Source organism: Chanos chanos, chromosome 4 (assembly GCF_902362185.1).
Source record: "Chanos chanos chromosome 4, fChaCha1.1, whole genome shotgun sequence".
NCBI classification, from domain to species: domain Eukaryota; kingdom Metazoa; phylum Chordata; class Actinopteri; order Gonorynchiformes; family Chanidae; genus Chanos; species Chanos chanos.
The window spans coordinates 48,441,448-48,456,035 of record NC_044498.1 but is presented as its reverse complement, the minus strand read 5'-3'; the positions used below and the strand labels follow the sequence as shown (position 1 = coordinate 48,456,035).

General features: G+C 41.6%; 2 protein-coding genes across 2 annotated transcripts in view; both read left to right on the top strand.

The window, feature by feature from the left end:
* Positions 1 to 4,558, top strand: part of LOC115809715 (heterogeneous nuclear ribonucleoprotein L-like) — a 7,910-nt gene extending 3,352 nt beyond the window's left edge. The window contains exons 6-13 of the mRNA XM_030771485.1: positions 88 to 160; positions 290 to 376; positions 503 to 693; positions 2,281 to 2,402; positions 2,650 to 2,851; positions 3,414 to 3,468; positions 3,999 to 4,097; positions 4,466 to 4,558. Coding sequence (XP_030627345.1) covers positions 88 to 160; positions 290 to 376; positions 503 to 693; positions 2,281 to 2,402; positions 2,650 to 2,851; positions 3,414 to 3,468; positions 3,999 to 4,097; positions 4,466 to 4,521 — 885 coding nt within the window. The 3' untranslated portion in view covers positions 4,522 to 4,558. The remainder of the gene's footprint in view (positions 1 to 87; positions 161 to 289; positions 377 to 502; positions 694 to 2,280; positions 2,403 to 2,649; positions 2,852 to 3,413; positions 3,469 to 3,998; positions 4,098 to 4,465) is intronic.
* A 926-nt stretch (positions 4,559 to 5,484) lies between these two features.
* Positions 5,485 to 13,575, top strand: atl2 (atlastin GTPase 2). Its single transcript, XM_030771146.1, has 13 exons — positions 5,485 to 5,568; positions 7,262 to 7,614; positions 7,877 to 8,011; positions 8,141 to 8,245; positions 8,353 to 8,403; positions 8,531 to 8,587; positions 8,749 to 8,841; positions 9,992 to 10,130; positions 10,238 to 10,365; positions 10,721 to 10,777; positions 10,860 to 10,931; positions 11,373 to 11,804; positions 12,520 to 13,575. The coding sequence occupies exons 1-13, from the start codon at positions 5,496 to 5,498 to the stop codon at positions 12,637 to 12,639; spliced, it is 1,815 nt and encodes a 604-aa protein (XP_030627006.1). The 5' UTR covers positions 5,485 to 5,495; the 3' UTR covers positions 12,640 to 13,575.
* Positions 13,576 to 14,588: the final 1,013 nt, after the last annotated feature.

Genomic DNA, 14,588 nt, shown 5'->3' with positions numbered 1-14,588 from the left:
TCCACGCATGGTTATTCACACCGTGCAGTCACACATATGTACATACAAACATGCACTGATTCTGCTTTTTCGAACGACGTGTTACAGCCAACCCATCTGAACGTGGTGAAAAACGATGCAGAGAGCTGGGATTACACCAAACCTCACCTGGGCAACGGTGGTAAGAATGCTTCCTGTGTTTGTGCCTTTGTGCGTTGTCTGAAAGGAAGTTGTCAGAAAGGAAGTTGTCAGAAAGGAAATGAAAATCTGATGTTTGTCTTTTAAGCCTTTTAATCTTTTCTGCCCTAAGACCGTGTGAATCAACGGAAAAGAAAATCAATCCTTGGTGACCATCCATCCTTCCTTAGCGAAAACGGTCATTGTGGTCAGACTGATGGTAAGATTTCGGACATACAACCACATATACTCTCTTATTTATTTATTTTTTTTTATCACAAACTCACTAATGTGACTTCTTCGAAACCAAAATCAATCCTGTTTTTTTTTTTATTCTTTTTTTAAGAGTCTTCTTACCGGTTACTAGGTCCCCATAGACGCAGCCCTGATATATCTGAAGTAACGTACCCATTACCGATTAATTCCTTCCACGCTGGTCCATCGCACAGTCCAGTGATTATGGTCAGCGGCCTGCACCATAAAATGAATTGCAGCAGGATTTTCAACCTCTTCTGTCTTTACGGCAACGTTCGCAAGGTTAGTATTCACAAACGAAAGTGTGTACGGGAATGTACAGGAAACCAAAAATAAAGGAAACACTTCAGGAATTGTACATACTTCAGCAAAATGTGAAGAATGCTGACAAAATAAATGGTTGTTTCCGCAAAGGTGCGATCCTGAGACAATTAATCGCTCAACCGTCCATCGTGCCAAGGATTCAGGGTAAAAATACTTGTTAGATACAGTCATGCAGTGTTAAGGCTTCCAATGCATGACTGTGTCCTGAAGTGGAGGTAGCTCCAACAGCTGGAGAAAGAAATCTAACTGAGGGAATCATATGTGGAACTGATTTGGCAAAGGCTTCAGTGGTAAACATATAGGTTGCCGGTTCAATCCCCTGGACCGACGGGGGGTGAGTGAACAGCACTTTCCCCTCCCTCAACACTCACGGCTGAAGGGCCCTTAAGCAAGGCACTTAACCCCAAACTGCTCCCCGAGTTGCCCACTGCTCCTGCTCCTAGTGTGTGTGTGTGCTCACTGCTCCTAATGTGTGTGTGCCCAATAAAGTAAAAAAAAAAACAAAAAACCATAAAGACTGCCCCAAATGCCGATTTCTCACAAGAAACTGTGGTTAGGGCAATGCAAGTGCGTACTTGTCAGCTGTATATTGGTTTCACACATAAGGCAAACCACACAAACAACTGTGAATCAACATCAGTAAACATCAGTCTAGGGTGCAGCTGGGTAGTTTCATTAGATCCATCAAGAACCTCACGGATAAGGATATTGTGATGGGGCTATGGTGTATAAATCCCTTATTACCCTTTAAAGGTGCATGCTAACTGGCAAAGTGGGACAAAGAACATGGACAGTTGTCTATTTATTGGGCAATGGAAAAAGTCACATGTCAAATGAATCATTCCTCACCTTTATTTTAAGGAAATGACTAAGTCACTTTTCAGTTGCACGTCGAGGAACCCTACCCGACTGAATGCTTGTCTTCCACGGTGATGAGTTATAGAACCGCTTATGGTTAGGTCCACTTAACCTCAGTCAAAGATAAGACTAAGCACGAAGCCGGTCTGAATGACCACTTTCATTTTGTGGGGGAACTTTTCTAGAAATCTCTCTCAGTATGACGATGCCCTGATGCAAAGGGCATGACTTGTCTCGAAATGATTTGATGAGCTTGAGAAAAAAAAAAAGCGTTAACCATATGCCATAGATGTGTCAGTCACTGGATGTCAAATCAAATGAACCAATCAGGGTCTTTCTCCTGTGCTACTTAAAACAATTTCCCTGCCACTTCCAGCAAAACACCATTTCTCACAGAAATGGTGTCACTTTCCTCCAACAGAGTTGGAGATAATCTATGAATAAATGCCAGGGCATGCTAAAACTGATCTGGTGATTCCTGGTGCTGCAGAAAGCCTACAAGACACTTTATGATAACGTTACTGTCATTTTGGCGGTTATCCGTATGTGTAATGGCGTGCACGTGATTTTATATCTGATAATCTGTTGATATAGAGTTATAGTTGTTTATTTTGCGAACTTTGTGCGTCTGTGTTACTGAGGTAACATCTGTATGATTTGAATGCATTGTTGTGTATTTGCCCTCAGGTGAAGTTCATGCGCAGCGTACCTGGTTGTGCACTGGTGGAGATGGGAGACACGTTAGGAGTGGACAGAGTTATCACACACCTCAACAACATCAAAGTGTTTGGCAAGAAATTTTGCCTGTGGTAAGCGTAGTGTTATCGATTCCCCTCTGAAATCAGCTGTAACTGTCACTTTTTCAAGTCAAAATGAAATTGGGACAAACAGCAGATCTGAATAACTGACTTTTTTTTTTTTTTTTTTTTTACATTAAGATCGCTTGTGCTTATCAGAAAATACAGGATCACAGAGAATACAGCATTTGTGTGTATCGTGACAGATTTGTCACTTTGGAGATGTTGAGTAAAAAAGCATCTCTTCCTTTCCACTTAGTGCATCGAAGAAGGAAACTGTCATTCCTGGTGATACTTATTTACTGGATGATGGAAGTAGTAGTTTCCAAGATTTTGGAATGACGAGGAATAACCGGTTCACCAGCAGTGCCATGGTCTCCAAAACCATCATCCAGTCGCCATCCTCTGTTCTACACTACTACAATGCACCGCCTTCTGTCACCCATGACGACCTGCAGAAAGTGAGATTATAATCTGCATATATGCTTGCACCGATCCACTTGCAAAAGCAAAATGCGCATCACTGCAAGGCATCGCTTAATCTTTGTAAATGTACTCAGTTCAAAAGAAAGAGATGACGACCATACCTCTTTCAGTTTGCTTTCTTTCAGTGAGCCCTTTTACTTGTAAATTTTATATTTAAAGACGAGTCAAAGCGGAATGAAAAGCTTAAATTTAATCTTAATTAAAAGCTTAATGAATTATTAATTACAATTTGATCTTGTTTTTAAGAAGACCTAAAGAGAGAGTTATTATTGATACGCCACATCCACGAGCAGTTTGTCCTGTAATTTGCAAGTTTTGCAAGGCAGGTTGAAATTGGACCAGGCTGTCTGTTCTCTATGCTTCGTGTTTAAATTTATGCTCAGTTACAGAAAATTGCGTGGTTTAGAGTGCAATAGCACCACTTAGTGGATGAATGAAACACCTGCTTTAACAGTTCTTTTTTTTTTTTTATGAGTCTGAGATTTGCTACAATTTCCGTCTTTAAAAGTAGAAACTGTCAATTCTGTTTATTGACAGCTGTGTTCAGACCATGACCTCCCAGTCTTTGTAAGATATCGAGCGTTTACAAAAGGTAAGTTTTTCTCCTGAACCTCCTGTGTGGTGATGCTATTTTTACTGTTCACTTCCTTTTGAGGTTTGTTGAAATGCTACAAAAGTGGTGACTTAGATAACGCAGTCTGTGTAGACACCCCCCCCCCCCCCCTCCACACACACACACACACACACACACATCAAACAATCTTGCTACAGATCAGGCTAGATTATCTCCATTATGCACATTGGCATTATGTCTAGAGGTAAAACTAGCCATGTGACTGTGCTTGGTGCTTTAGAATGCCTTCACTAGTCAGTGACCGTGCTATTGGTTAGGTAAATTGTTCAGGCCCATAGAGTTTATGCCGAATGAGGTTTCATAAGATGCTTATCAACAAACTCAAATTCAAATGAATCTGTTTAAATTGTGCCCTTACAAAAATTGGACTACAAATTACACTAAATCTGATATTACTAAGCTTAGGGTAGAACACAAAGATCATACCCTGATCTCTCATCCTCTCTCTCTTTCTTCCTCTCATCCTGTCCATCTGATTATTCTTGCAGCATCCAGTAAAACAAACTCTGGTCTGTTAGAGTTCGCAAGTCAGAATGAAGCCGTGGAGGTGCTTATGGTGCTAAATAATCATCAGATCAGAATTGAAAGTAAGTGAATTCTTTACTCAGCAGGATTAGGCAACAACATGGTATTATTCTGCATTCTCTCTCTCTCTCTCTCTCTCTCTCTCTCTCCCTCTGTGTGTGTATGCGTGTGTGTGTGTGTTACTTTAGGATAGCATGCACATCAGATCACATGTCATAATTGCATTTGCACAGATGAAAGTCTAATCAACAGTGTGCTATTTCCATAAATGCTAGCTCCTGTAGCTCTCCCAAGTAACCTCTCCCAAAGATTACAGAAATACAGCTCAGAACTAGTGGTAATGAACACATCTTTGATTGACAGCCCAAGAGACGTTCTGTCGAACACTGATTCACAGTCTTTTTTTTTTTTTTTTCTCTCTGTTTTTCAGATTACACTCAGCCCTTCACCCTGAAGCTGTGCTTCTCCACGACATCTCATCTTTGAAAACCCAGCAAGATCTGAAGAGAATCAATTTGTGTGTGTGTGTGTGTGTGTGTGCGTGTGTGCGCGCATGCGCATGTACGTGTCAAACTAAGAATAGAGGAGCCCCAGATTTTGCCATCTCTCAGAGGGTTCTTCTTTTAGCTTCTTTAACCTCCTTTATATTTTCATAGTTCAAATTCCTTATGTAACACTGTACACTGAACAATCTGACTTTTATTAAATTAAAAAACTTTATATTTTTTATTTAATCACATGGTGTTGTGTGTTATTGTTGTGAGTCTGGATCATTTCCTCGGTAGTTTTGAAAAATGCAACGTCTAATCCATGGATTAGAATGGATTATTGTTAGGACTGCACCTTAAGAAATGGCTCTGAATATGTTTGAAGAAACGTGGATCAAGTCAAAGGGATAAGAGAGACAAGAGAGAGTGAGAGAGAAAGAGAGACAGGAAGAGAGAGGGAGGGGGGGGGTGTGTGTTTGAGATTTGTTCTCTACAGACTATCTGAAACTGTCCCTTCATCAAGCTGTATAAGACGTTCACTCAAATGTCATGAGATTTAACTCTTTGTTTCAGCGTCTGCACTGACAGATGGCCTCTAAGAACTTTCAGAAAACTGACAGTATAATTAGGATCCAAACACCTGGATATGGCCCAGAGTTTAAATCCAGGTCTGAAAGTGTTGACTGCTGGTTGATGTCTCCTCACCCGAACATGAAACAGCAGGTGAAGACGTCAGAGAATAACGAGCATGGATTGTTTTGCTGATTGCCGACCAGCTGTACTCAAATTCTTAGATCACTACCTACTGTAATGCTCAAATACGATACAGATGTATCTGTATGGCCTTTGTGGAAATGTTATCTCTGGTGTACTTTAGGACCTTGAGGAAACCCAGTGCTTCCACTGAAGTTTATAAAGTCATGGGGGGAAAGTAGACTGCAACGTCACACTGAAGAGTTTAAACCGAGCAAGATGGCGGAAGAAAGTGGATTGAGAAATCGGAACCTCACAGCGATAGATCGTAAAGATCGACACTTTGACGATGGTAATTATTGCGGCTGAATCGGCTAAGTGGCTTTGTGATTATTCGGGTGTGCTATTGGTTAAAATATTTTTTTCTGGTTGTCAAAAAGTTTCGTAGGTTGTTTTTAGATAAAGTATGTGTCTTTGACCTGATAAAAGTTAGCAGCAGTTGACACTCGTGCGACTGTTGGACTGTCTACACACTCACCTGGCACGGATCACTCTTTGCCTGACTTTTGGTCGCCCGCTACCTTTTTAAAGATTAGGATTTTGGACGTTCGCTGTGGGTCTCTGTACTTGAAAGCTATTGCTCAATTGAAATGTGTAGTCAAGAATCTATATCAGAACGTAATGTTACCTGTTATTTCTAACACAATAACGGTTTTGTTCGGCCAACTAGGAGAAGTTGCATTTTGCTTGCTTGCGGTCAGTCGTTGGTCTGCCTCGCTCGTTTGTTAGTTATTTATAAATATGCTATTATTAGCTTGCTAGATTGCAAACCGGGCATATACAGCCTACCCCAAGTATTGCTTACAGTAGACAGCTTTTTGTTTAATGCAGAAACTCAAGTCGTTATTCTGGGTTAGAGGAGAGTATATCCTCTAATGGTTTCTAATGAACTCCGGGGTACAGCGGGGGCTGAATTCCCGTTTTTTTGGCATCGCTTTCTGGCGAAGTGCCCCAATTGTATTTGTGAATGAAATTGACACGTTGAGAGCGAGAGCAAGTGGCACCATATGCGCATCCAGTGTTGTTTGTATGTTTGTTACATGATCAGACAAGAGCAACTGAAAACTGATAGAGGCTGTTGAACTCATTGGTATGTTTTCTCAATTAAACGTTGAGAAATCTTGGATTTGGTTTCACTAATCCGGGGCATTTTGAAAGAATCCACACTTTGCATGTTACTGGTATCAGGGTTGTCCAGTGAGAATGAAAATTGCTGTCGAAATTACATCGTAGTCCTGTTTTTCAGAACTAGTTCATATTTTCAAACTTCACGAGTCTGTTTTGCATTAGGGCACTGCTCCCCTGCCTGTGTCCTTGGCGTAGAGCTATGGGTTGACCATCTGACTGGGGTCTAGGCTGACAAGCATTGGATCCCTGGCGCTTTGCCCGAGGATAATAGCGCAGAGGGTAGACGATGTTTGTTTTGTGTTCAGCACGTCTTAACCCGAGGAAAAAATTACCAAATTTAGCCGTGTGAGCGAATGAATGCCGGCTTATCGCGGCTTGTGGATAAAGTGCAGGGGTTAGAGGAGACACTCGCGTGCTACGAATAGAAAGTGATTCGAATAATGACCAGCGTATGGCGTGCTGAAAAACACAGCAGCAAATGTTTGAGAAACATCAAATGAACATTTGCGTAACGCTGACTCAGTGCCCAGTATGATACCCAAACTGTTTCTCCTTGAACTGAATGAAGGATGCAGGAGTTTCTGTCGTAATCTTACACTGCTGTCACTCTCCAGGCACCAGATAATCCACAGACTTCAGCCTGTTCGTTTCACACTGTCATTGTAGGTCAAGTGACCGTGAACCACTGCTGAATGTTGTTATCTACTATCTACTCTCTCTCTCTCTCTCCCTTCAACTCTCCACGTAAATTAACTGCTGGGTTTGCTCGTGCTGGTCTAAATGTGTACATGCTACATCTGTCCCACAAGCTCCTCACAGTACACACACGCATGCCTTTTTTTTCTTCTTCCTCCCAGATATGACGTGGGACAAGAAAATACAGCTGTCATGCCCAGTTCAGGAGTCATGCCCAGTTGAGGAAGCTGCTCCTGGCATGAATGGCATGGAACCAGGCTCTGCGGAGGAGCAGGAGGAGGTGGTATCAGAAGAGGAGGAGGAGGAGCCAGTCCCTGAAGGGGCAAGACCAATACAGATTGTCATCGCCAACCAGGACGACCACGTTTTCGAACTGGACGCGGTGGCGCTGGAGAAAGTCCTGATGCAAGAGCACGTTCGGGACCTCAACGTGGTCGTATTGTCAGTCGCTGGAGCTTTCCGTAAGGGCAAGTCCTTTCTGCTGGACTTCATGCTGCGCTACATGCACAGCCAGGTTAGACTCCAGACCCCTCTTTAATGTGCGAAAGACGTACACATTTAACTGTTTTGTTTTGTTTTGTTTTGTTGGGTTTTTTTTCCTTGCTGCAGATTCAGGTGAAGGTTAATTAAGGTCGTTATGACTTTGCCTCAGGAGTTCCCCACCCAGTAGAATCACAAATACCTCGTGATATGGCCATGCATACACTTGTGATTTTTTCTCGTAAAACTAGGGCAGACTGATTCAAGATGTTCCCTCTCAATCTGTCACTCCCTAGTCGTCTGACTCATGGATGGGGGGAGATGATGAGCCCCTGACAGGTTTTTCTTGGAGGGGGGGTTGTGAAAGGGAGACCACAGGGATCCAGGTGTGGAGTGAAGTTTTTGTCATGGAGAAACCTGATGGCAGCAAGGTGTGTTCCTAGTGAATTTTTATTTATTTATTTCTTCTTTTTTTTTTTTTTTTTTTTTGGCGTCCCTACTTGACAAGTAGGAAACTGTAGTGAATGTCATGTTAAAGGAGCGTGTCTGTCTGTCTTCAGGTGGCAGTTTTGCTGGTAGACACTCAGGGAGCCTTTGACAGTCAGTCTACGATTAAAGACTGTGCCACAGTATTCGCCCTCAGTACCATGACTAGCTCTGTGCAGGTTTGTGACTCTATGAGTATCAGTCGTGTTCAGCTCAATAATATTTATAGGTGTTTCTGCGTGCGTTCTCAGGCTTACCCTGTCTCTAATGAAATGTTGTTTTTCAGGTTTATAATCTTTCTCAGAACATCCAGGAAGATGATTTACAACACCTTCAGGTACATGTGTAGGCTTGTCTTAGGATTTTTTTTATTTTTTTTTAATAAATAGTTTGTGTATATAGGAGTTTAATTTTTCTGTTTCTGGTTTCAGTTAATATGTATTTGTGAAATTTGTTCTCTCTAGCTTTTCACTGAATACGGTCGACTGGCGATGGAGGAGATCTACGAAAAACCATTTCAGGTACTGACAAAAAAAACAAAAAAAAAAATAGATGAATTAAACCTACTGAGATTTTTTGCTTGTTTTGCTTGATCTGACAGAAATGCTGTTATTTCCACCTTCTTCTTTTGAACTGGTTGTTAATTCCTGTTGGATTTGTGGTTTTTTTTTTTCTGTCTCAGAAACTTCTGTTTCTGATAAGAGACTGGTGCTATCCGTACGAGCATCCGTACGGCCTCGCGGGGGGAAACCGCTTCTTAGAGAAGAGACTGCAGGTGGGTGTGAGTGACATCTGGTTAGGTGTCACAGTGAAGAAAAGGTAAGACGGAAAACGGATGGACCCGCTCTTTCATCCGCTCGTTCTGAGCGGGTAATTGGGCCCGGATACAAGATTTTGAGATTCTGTTGCAGCGCTGGTGCAGACATGCTAGGCCTAAAACGCGTCTTTTTGTGAAATGAACGAGAACGCGCAGCAGCTGGTATAAAAACACAGGAAATAGCTGAACCACAACCTCGCGTGCGAATGCATGAAGTTTAACGATGTGCCTCCCCAGCCAACCCTCGGGGTGAAGAACCATATTTTATTGAATCAAAACAGATTGCAAGTCATTGTTCAACTATGGCAATGCATACATTTGACGGTTTAAAACAATTTGGTGGATCGTATCCAATGCTGATGAAAAACACGTTCACGGTTTAACGTTGATCAATAATTTGTGAGAAGACCGAGGGAAGGTTGATTCACTGTAGGATCTCAGTTGGCAAGCTTCCGCACGACGTCATGCGTTTGCGGTATGTGAACACAGAAGTACATTTAAACAATTTCAGAAATGCGGAATCTAATTAAACGCGTGTTTTGAATTCTTGAGTCAAACCCATTTGAATGGTCATTGTGCATTTTGAATGCTCATGGAGGCATACACAAATGTATTCACTTAAATTTAAAAATAGTTATTAAATTCATTTTAAAAAATTAATTTAAAAAATATTAAAATTTTCAGTGAATAAAATTGGCAACGAAAACAGAAAGGTAGCTGGCAGTTTTCAGGTCAACGCGGGTACTCTTAAATACTCACAGTATCATTAGCCTCTGTCGAAAACAGTGCTGTGTTGTTGTTGTTTTTATGGCATGTTTTTCCTTTCAAACTTTACATACATTTGTTGTACATTTGTTTTTTGCACTGCATCAGTCATCTCAGGTATGCCTAGACTTTAACCTCAATATGACTTAGTTGGTTGGTTATTAGTGTGATGTGTCCATCATAAAATGTGTAGCAATAGTATATCTAGTTTTTTAGTGGCCCTAGATTCATCCTAGATATGATTTAGTCCAGAGCTGGTGAGACTGAGTAAAGAGTGAGAGGTCAAGGACAGGCCCCTGGTGTGACAGGCTGATGATGAGGTTTCTGGTCTGTGAATGTGCAGGTGAAGCAGAATCAACATGAGGAATTACAGAATGTGAGAAAGCACATTCACTCCTGTTTCTCCAGTATCGGCTGTTTCCTTCTGCCTCATCCGGGCCTGAAGGTGGCCACCAACCCGTACTTTGATGGCAGACTGAAAGGTTAGAACACGTACACACACACACACACACACACACACACATGTATATATACCCCTGATCTGTGAGTTCTTTGGAATTGTTGTCTGATGTGACGCATGTTTCTGTAGACATCGATGATGAGTTTAAGAGGGAGCTGCAAAATCTAGTTCCACTGCTGCTGGCTCCTGAGAATCTGGTAGAGAAAGAGATCAATGGAGCCAAAGTCACCTGCAGAGACCTCCTGGAGTATTTTAAGGTCTGCTTATATATATATATATACACTGTCACTCTCTCACACTCTTTCACTCTGTGTGAGTGTGTGTGTGTGTGTGTGTAATCCCCCCTCCTCAAGATTAGGGCATGATCTTATTTCCCTCCATCTGTATTAATGGAGAGTTATATTTGAAAGCTTAGTCCTTGAAACATATTCTCATAGTCTTTAAAGGAAGAGCAGAGCTGGGTGCTGTATTATTTTAACACTGGACAGACATTCACTTCATAATCATCTCAGCTTTTATCAGGTTAAATTTTCCAAAAAATATGAAACAAAGTGCTTACTGAAATGTTTTGATGTGTTTTATTTTTTTTTTATAATTACTCTATGTCCGCAGGCGTACATCAAAATCTACCAAGGTGAGGAGCTGCCTCATCCTAAATCCATGTTACAGGTATGCCCTCTTTCATCTGACACACCACCCCCCTCCCGGTGTGTGCTACCCCTCTCGTGCTGATTCTGTCTCTGTCACCTAGGCAACCGCAGAGGCCAACAACCTAACGGCTGTCGCCGGGGCGAAAGACACGTACAGCAAAATGATGGAGCAGGTAGGCTCTTTTGACTAAGAGATGTCAACAACACAGATAACAACATAGTGCTACTTATTTACGTATGTCATACGTTCTCATGTGTTTCCCAATATTTATGTCCTGGCGTGGTTGATTAAGTTAGCCACAGTTATTTCAGGTCTCTTCCTTAAGGTGTTCTATAGATAGAGAGGGCCCGTTGGTCTCTTTTAAAAGAAGCGGAGTGCGGAGTGACGAAAGCTAACCCAGATAACTGGAAATAACTGGAGGCCATTCCCTGGAAATAGCACTCGATTGTGGCCTGGATGGCTGAAAATAATCAGAGAAAACTCTCCCACCTGCTCTCAGTCCATATATCTGTCCAAAATCTCCAGCTGGGAAGGGCATGTCTTGAAGCGTAACGGCGTGCGTTATCTTACACGTCTCAGTCCACACGTGTGTGTGTGTGTGTGTGTGTCACAGGTATGCGGGGGGGATAAGCCATACATTGCTCCCGTGGACCTCCAGCGCTATCACGAAGAAGTGAAGCAAAACTCAGTGAAGCAGTTCCGTTCCGTTAAGAAAATGGGAGGGGTGGAGTTCAGCCAACGCTATCAGGAGCAGTTAGAAGGAGAGCTGGACGAAGTTTTTGCAAATTTCGTAAAGCACAACGACAGCAAGAACATTTTCTACGCTGCGCGGACGCCCGCCACGCTGTTTGCCGTCATGTTCGTCGCCTACGTGATCTCCACGGTGACGGGCTTCATAGGCATGTCGATGATCGCGGGTCTGGCGAATTTGGTGATGGGCGTGTCCCTGATGTCCCTGTGTGCCTGGGCGTACGTCAGATACTCTGGAGAGTATCGTGAGGTGGGCGTGGCCATCGACCTTACTGCGGAGGCATTGTGGGAACAGGTGGGTGTTTTGCTTTCGTTGTGAGCGTTTGATTGGCTTTTTTTTTTTTGGACAGCGGTAGAAACACAGACGCTCTCATTGGCCAGTTTTTTTTTTAACCCCTTCCCCATCTACATATGTTCACATGTGTTTGTGCACTCAAACACAAGTAAACTGGTGAAGTTCCATCAGTTTATGCACATCCCCACGTCAAAATCTCTCCTCTTTGGCTGTTTTGTAAAATCATCCAATCGGTTTCCTCGTCTTCACGCAAACATCCAATCATCTGCTACTGTGTCATAACGCCTATACTCTCTCTTTTTTTTTCCCTCTTTTCCTCCCCCCCCCCCTTCTGCCCTTCAGATGACATTTTCACAGGTGAGATCAACTCACTCATCTCCCTCTCTCCTTTTCTCCTCACCTCCCCACTTTCGCCTCCCTCTATCACTCCATTCGTCTGTCTGTTCGTTAACACTTTACAATCCCCTTTTCAGGCCTTTTCCAGACTGTGCCTTTGGAGTAAACGTCGTCAGCCTCAGCCAGGAGGGAAAACGTATCATGTGTTTGAGGATCTGACCGCTGTGGCTTGGGCTGGACTTGTTCTTTTTTTTCCCCCATTTAAAATAATGCCTAACTTGCTAATATTCAATTACAAGTATTGATCTCATGATTTGTCTTCTCTCTCTGTCTCTCTCTCTCTCTCTCTCTCTCTCTCTCTCTCTGTCTCTCTCTCTAGGTGCTTAAGCCATTGACTGAGCAGTACATGGAGGAGAATATTCGGCAAACTGTAGTTAACTCTATAAGGGCCAGTCTGACTGAACAGGTGTCGCACACAGCAAAGTTAAAGGCCAACTGACGTCACGCACCCTAAAGACACAATATGTAGAATATGTGGAGGTTTATTATTTTGTTTTTGTTTTGCCATTTTGTATTTTTTTTGTGTGTGTGTGTGTGTATAGTTTTGTGTGTATGTGCGTGTGGAGTCTTCCCTAGACTGAGAAACTAAAAACCAAAGTTTACAGTTACATATTCCAAAACCTGACAAGTCATAGACATTCAAACGGTAACAGAGAAATACAAATGTACGTGACACTAATGCACACACACTCAGAACGCTCAAGATACACAAACAATCCTCAGTTGTTTAAATGATTGGTTTCTTTTTCTTTCTTTCTTTTTTTAAAAATTTTTTTTTTTATGGGGGGGTGGGTTGGGGGGGCGGCTTGGCTTGGCTTGGCTAGGCAGTATTCAGGGAAAGGCAACTTCAGAGCTGCCAGGACAAAAGTCACTCTTATCCTTTATCAGCAGTTTCCCAACTTTCTCCATTAGTCCAATTCTAAATGCCTGGAATGGTTATTGTGATACAATTCATCAGCCGTGAAAAGTCTTTTTTTTAAAAAAAAAAAAAAAAAGGCCTTTAAATGTTACATAGGAATTAAGGTGGTGATTTTGTGTTAGTAAGATAACACTAATATTTTTGAGTCCTTCGGTTCCAAATCCATCCACAACGTTTGCGCTTCAAGTTCCTCTTCGGGTAGTTCTAGAACGTTACTTTAAAATCATCATTATCACAGGCACAAAGCATGTATATGAATGTATAAAATACCAGTATTATATTACTGTTTTAGATCAAGAGAAGATTTCGTTTGCAACTAAACGTAGTTTTAAAAATGGTCTATTTGTAAGATCATGTTTCCCTTTTCTGTTTGAGCTGTTCAAATCCAGGGCTTAGCTCCGTGCCTGTGAGGGAGGGCGAACAGGGTGGCTCACTTTGTCTGACTTTTAAAGTTATATTCTGTAATTTATTTTTTAAAAATGATTAAAATTGAGATTTTAAATTGTTGGTGGATGTTGTGGTCTTTTTTTTTTTTTTTTTTTCTTCTTAAGGAGGATGTGGTTGCCCTCATAAAACAGATTTTCAAGTCAGTCAAACAATCTTCATTCTTAAACTATACTAGATTATTAATCTCCACTTAAAATCTGTATAAAGCTATGTATTTCCAGTAATATGGTAATTCATTTCTGTACTAGCTTTGATTTTCAGGTTCGTTAGTAACACAAACAGTAATGTTTAAAATCCTGCGTAGAATATTAGAGCATAAGTCTGGAAGTGAAAGATTTTTTTTTCTTGGAGACAAGTATGAACTTGCACATAACTGACTCTCAGACAATTATGTGCAAGGTCACACTTGGGTGTTGTAGTACACAGGTCACTGGAAATGTTGACATTTCAGGACAAAGGCCAAATTCAGCAGGGCACATATTGCCTCAAAAGTTTTTAATAAATGCGTTTACACTTCAAATCAATAGCACCCAGTTTTCCCAAACCTTTAAAATGATCTCCGGTTTCTACAGATGGATTCGGAAGTTTGCAACCCTAGATCAACCATCTTTGATTTTTTTTTTTCATAACTCATTCAATGAATTTACAGATTAAAACAATATTAAAACTATACAAAATAGTTTTTTTTCCCCACACAAGTAAGTCAAAACACTGACCAGCTGTGGAGCTATATATTTTATATTTTTTATTTATTGCTTTCAAAATCAGCCTAAATGTGGTTTTCAAAAAAGGTGGTGGAGGTGCATGCTTAAAAATAAAACTGAAAGGGTTTATATGTGCCCCCCCCCCCCCTCCTCTGTATTCAGCATAGAAGATGCCTTCACAAGATTTAAGAAAAGCAGCGGTAAACAAAAGAGGAGGCAGTTGACGAGTACAAAACATGTTTTACAGCTTGAAACTTTAGTGCTTTGTGGGGCTGCCAGCCATAGCCCTGTTGCTATGGGGACAGTGGTTTTAAACAG

Excerpts from the sequence above, each read along its gene's own strand:
- atl2 (XM_030771146.1), top strand. The coding sequence starts at position 5,496 with ATGGCGGAAGAAAGTGGATTGAGAAATCGGAACCTCACAGCGATAGAT. Across the intron at positions 8,246-8,352 it reads CCATGACTAGCTCTGTGCAG|GTTTATAATCTTTCTCAGAA; the intron begins GTTTGTGACTCT and ends GTTGTTTTTCAG. Across the intron at positions 8,588-8,748 it reads TCTACGAAAAACCATTTCAG|AAACTTCTGTTTCTGATAAG; the intron begins GTACTGACAAAA and ends TTTCTGTCTCAG.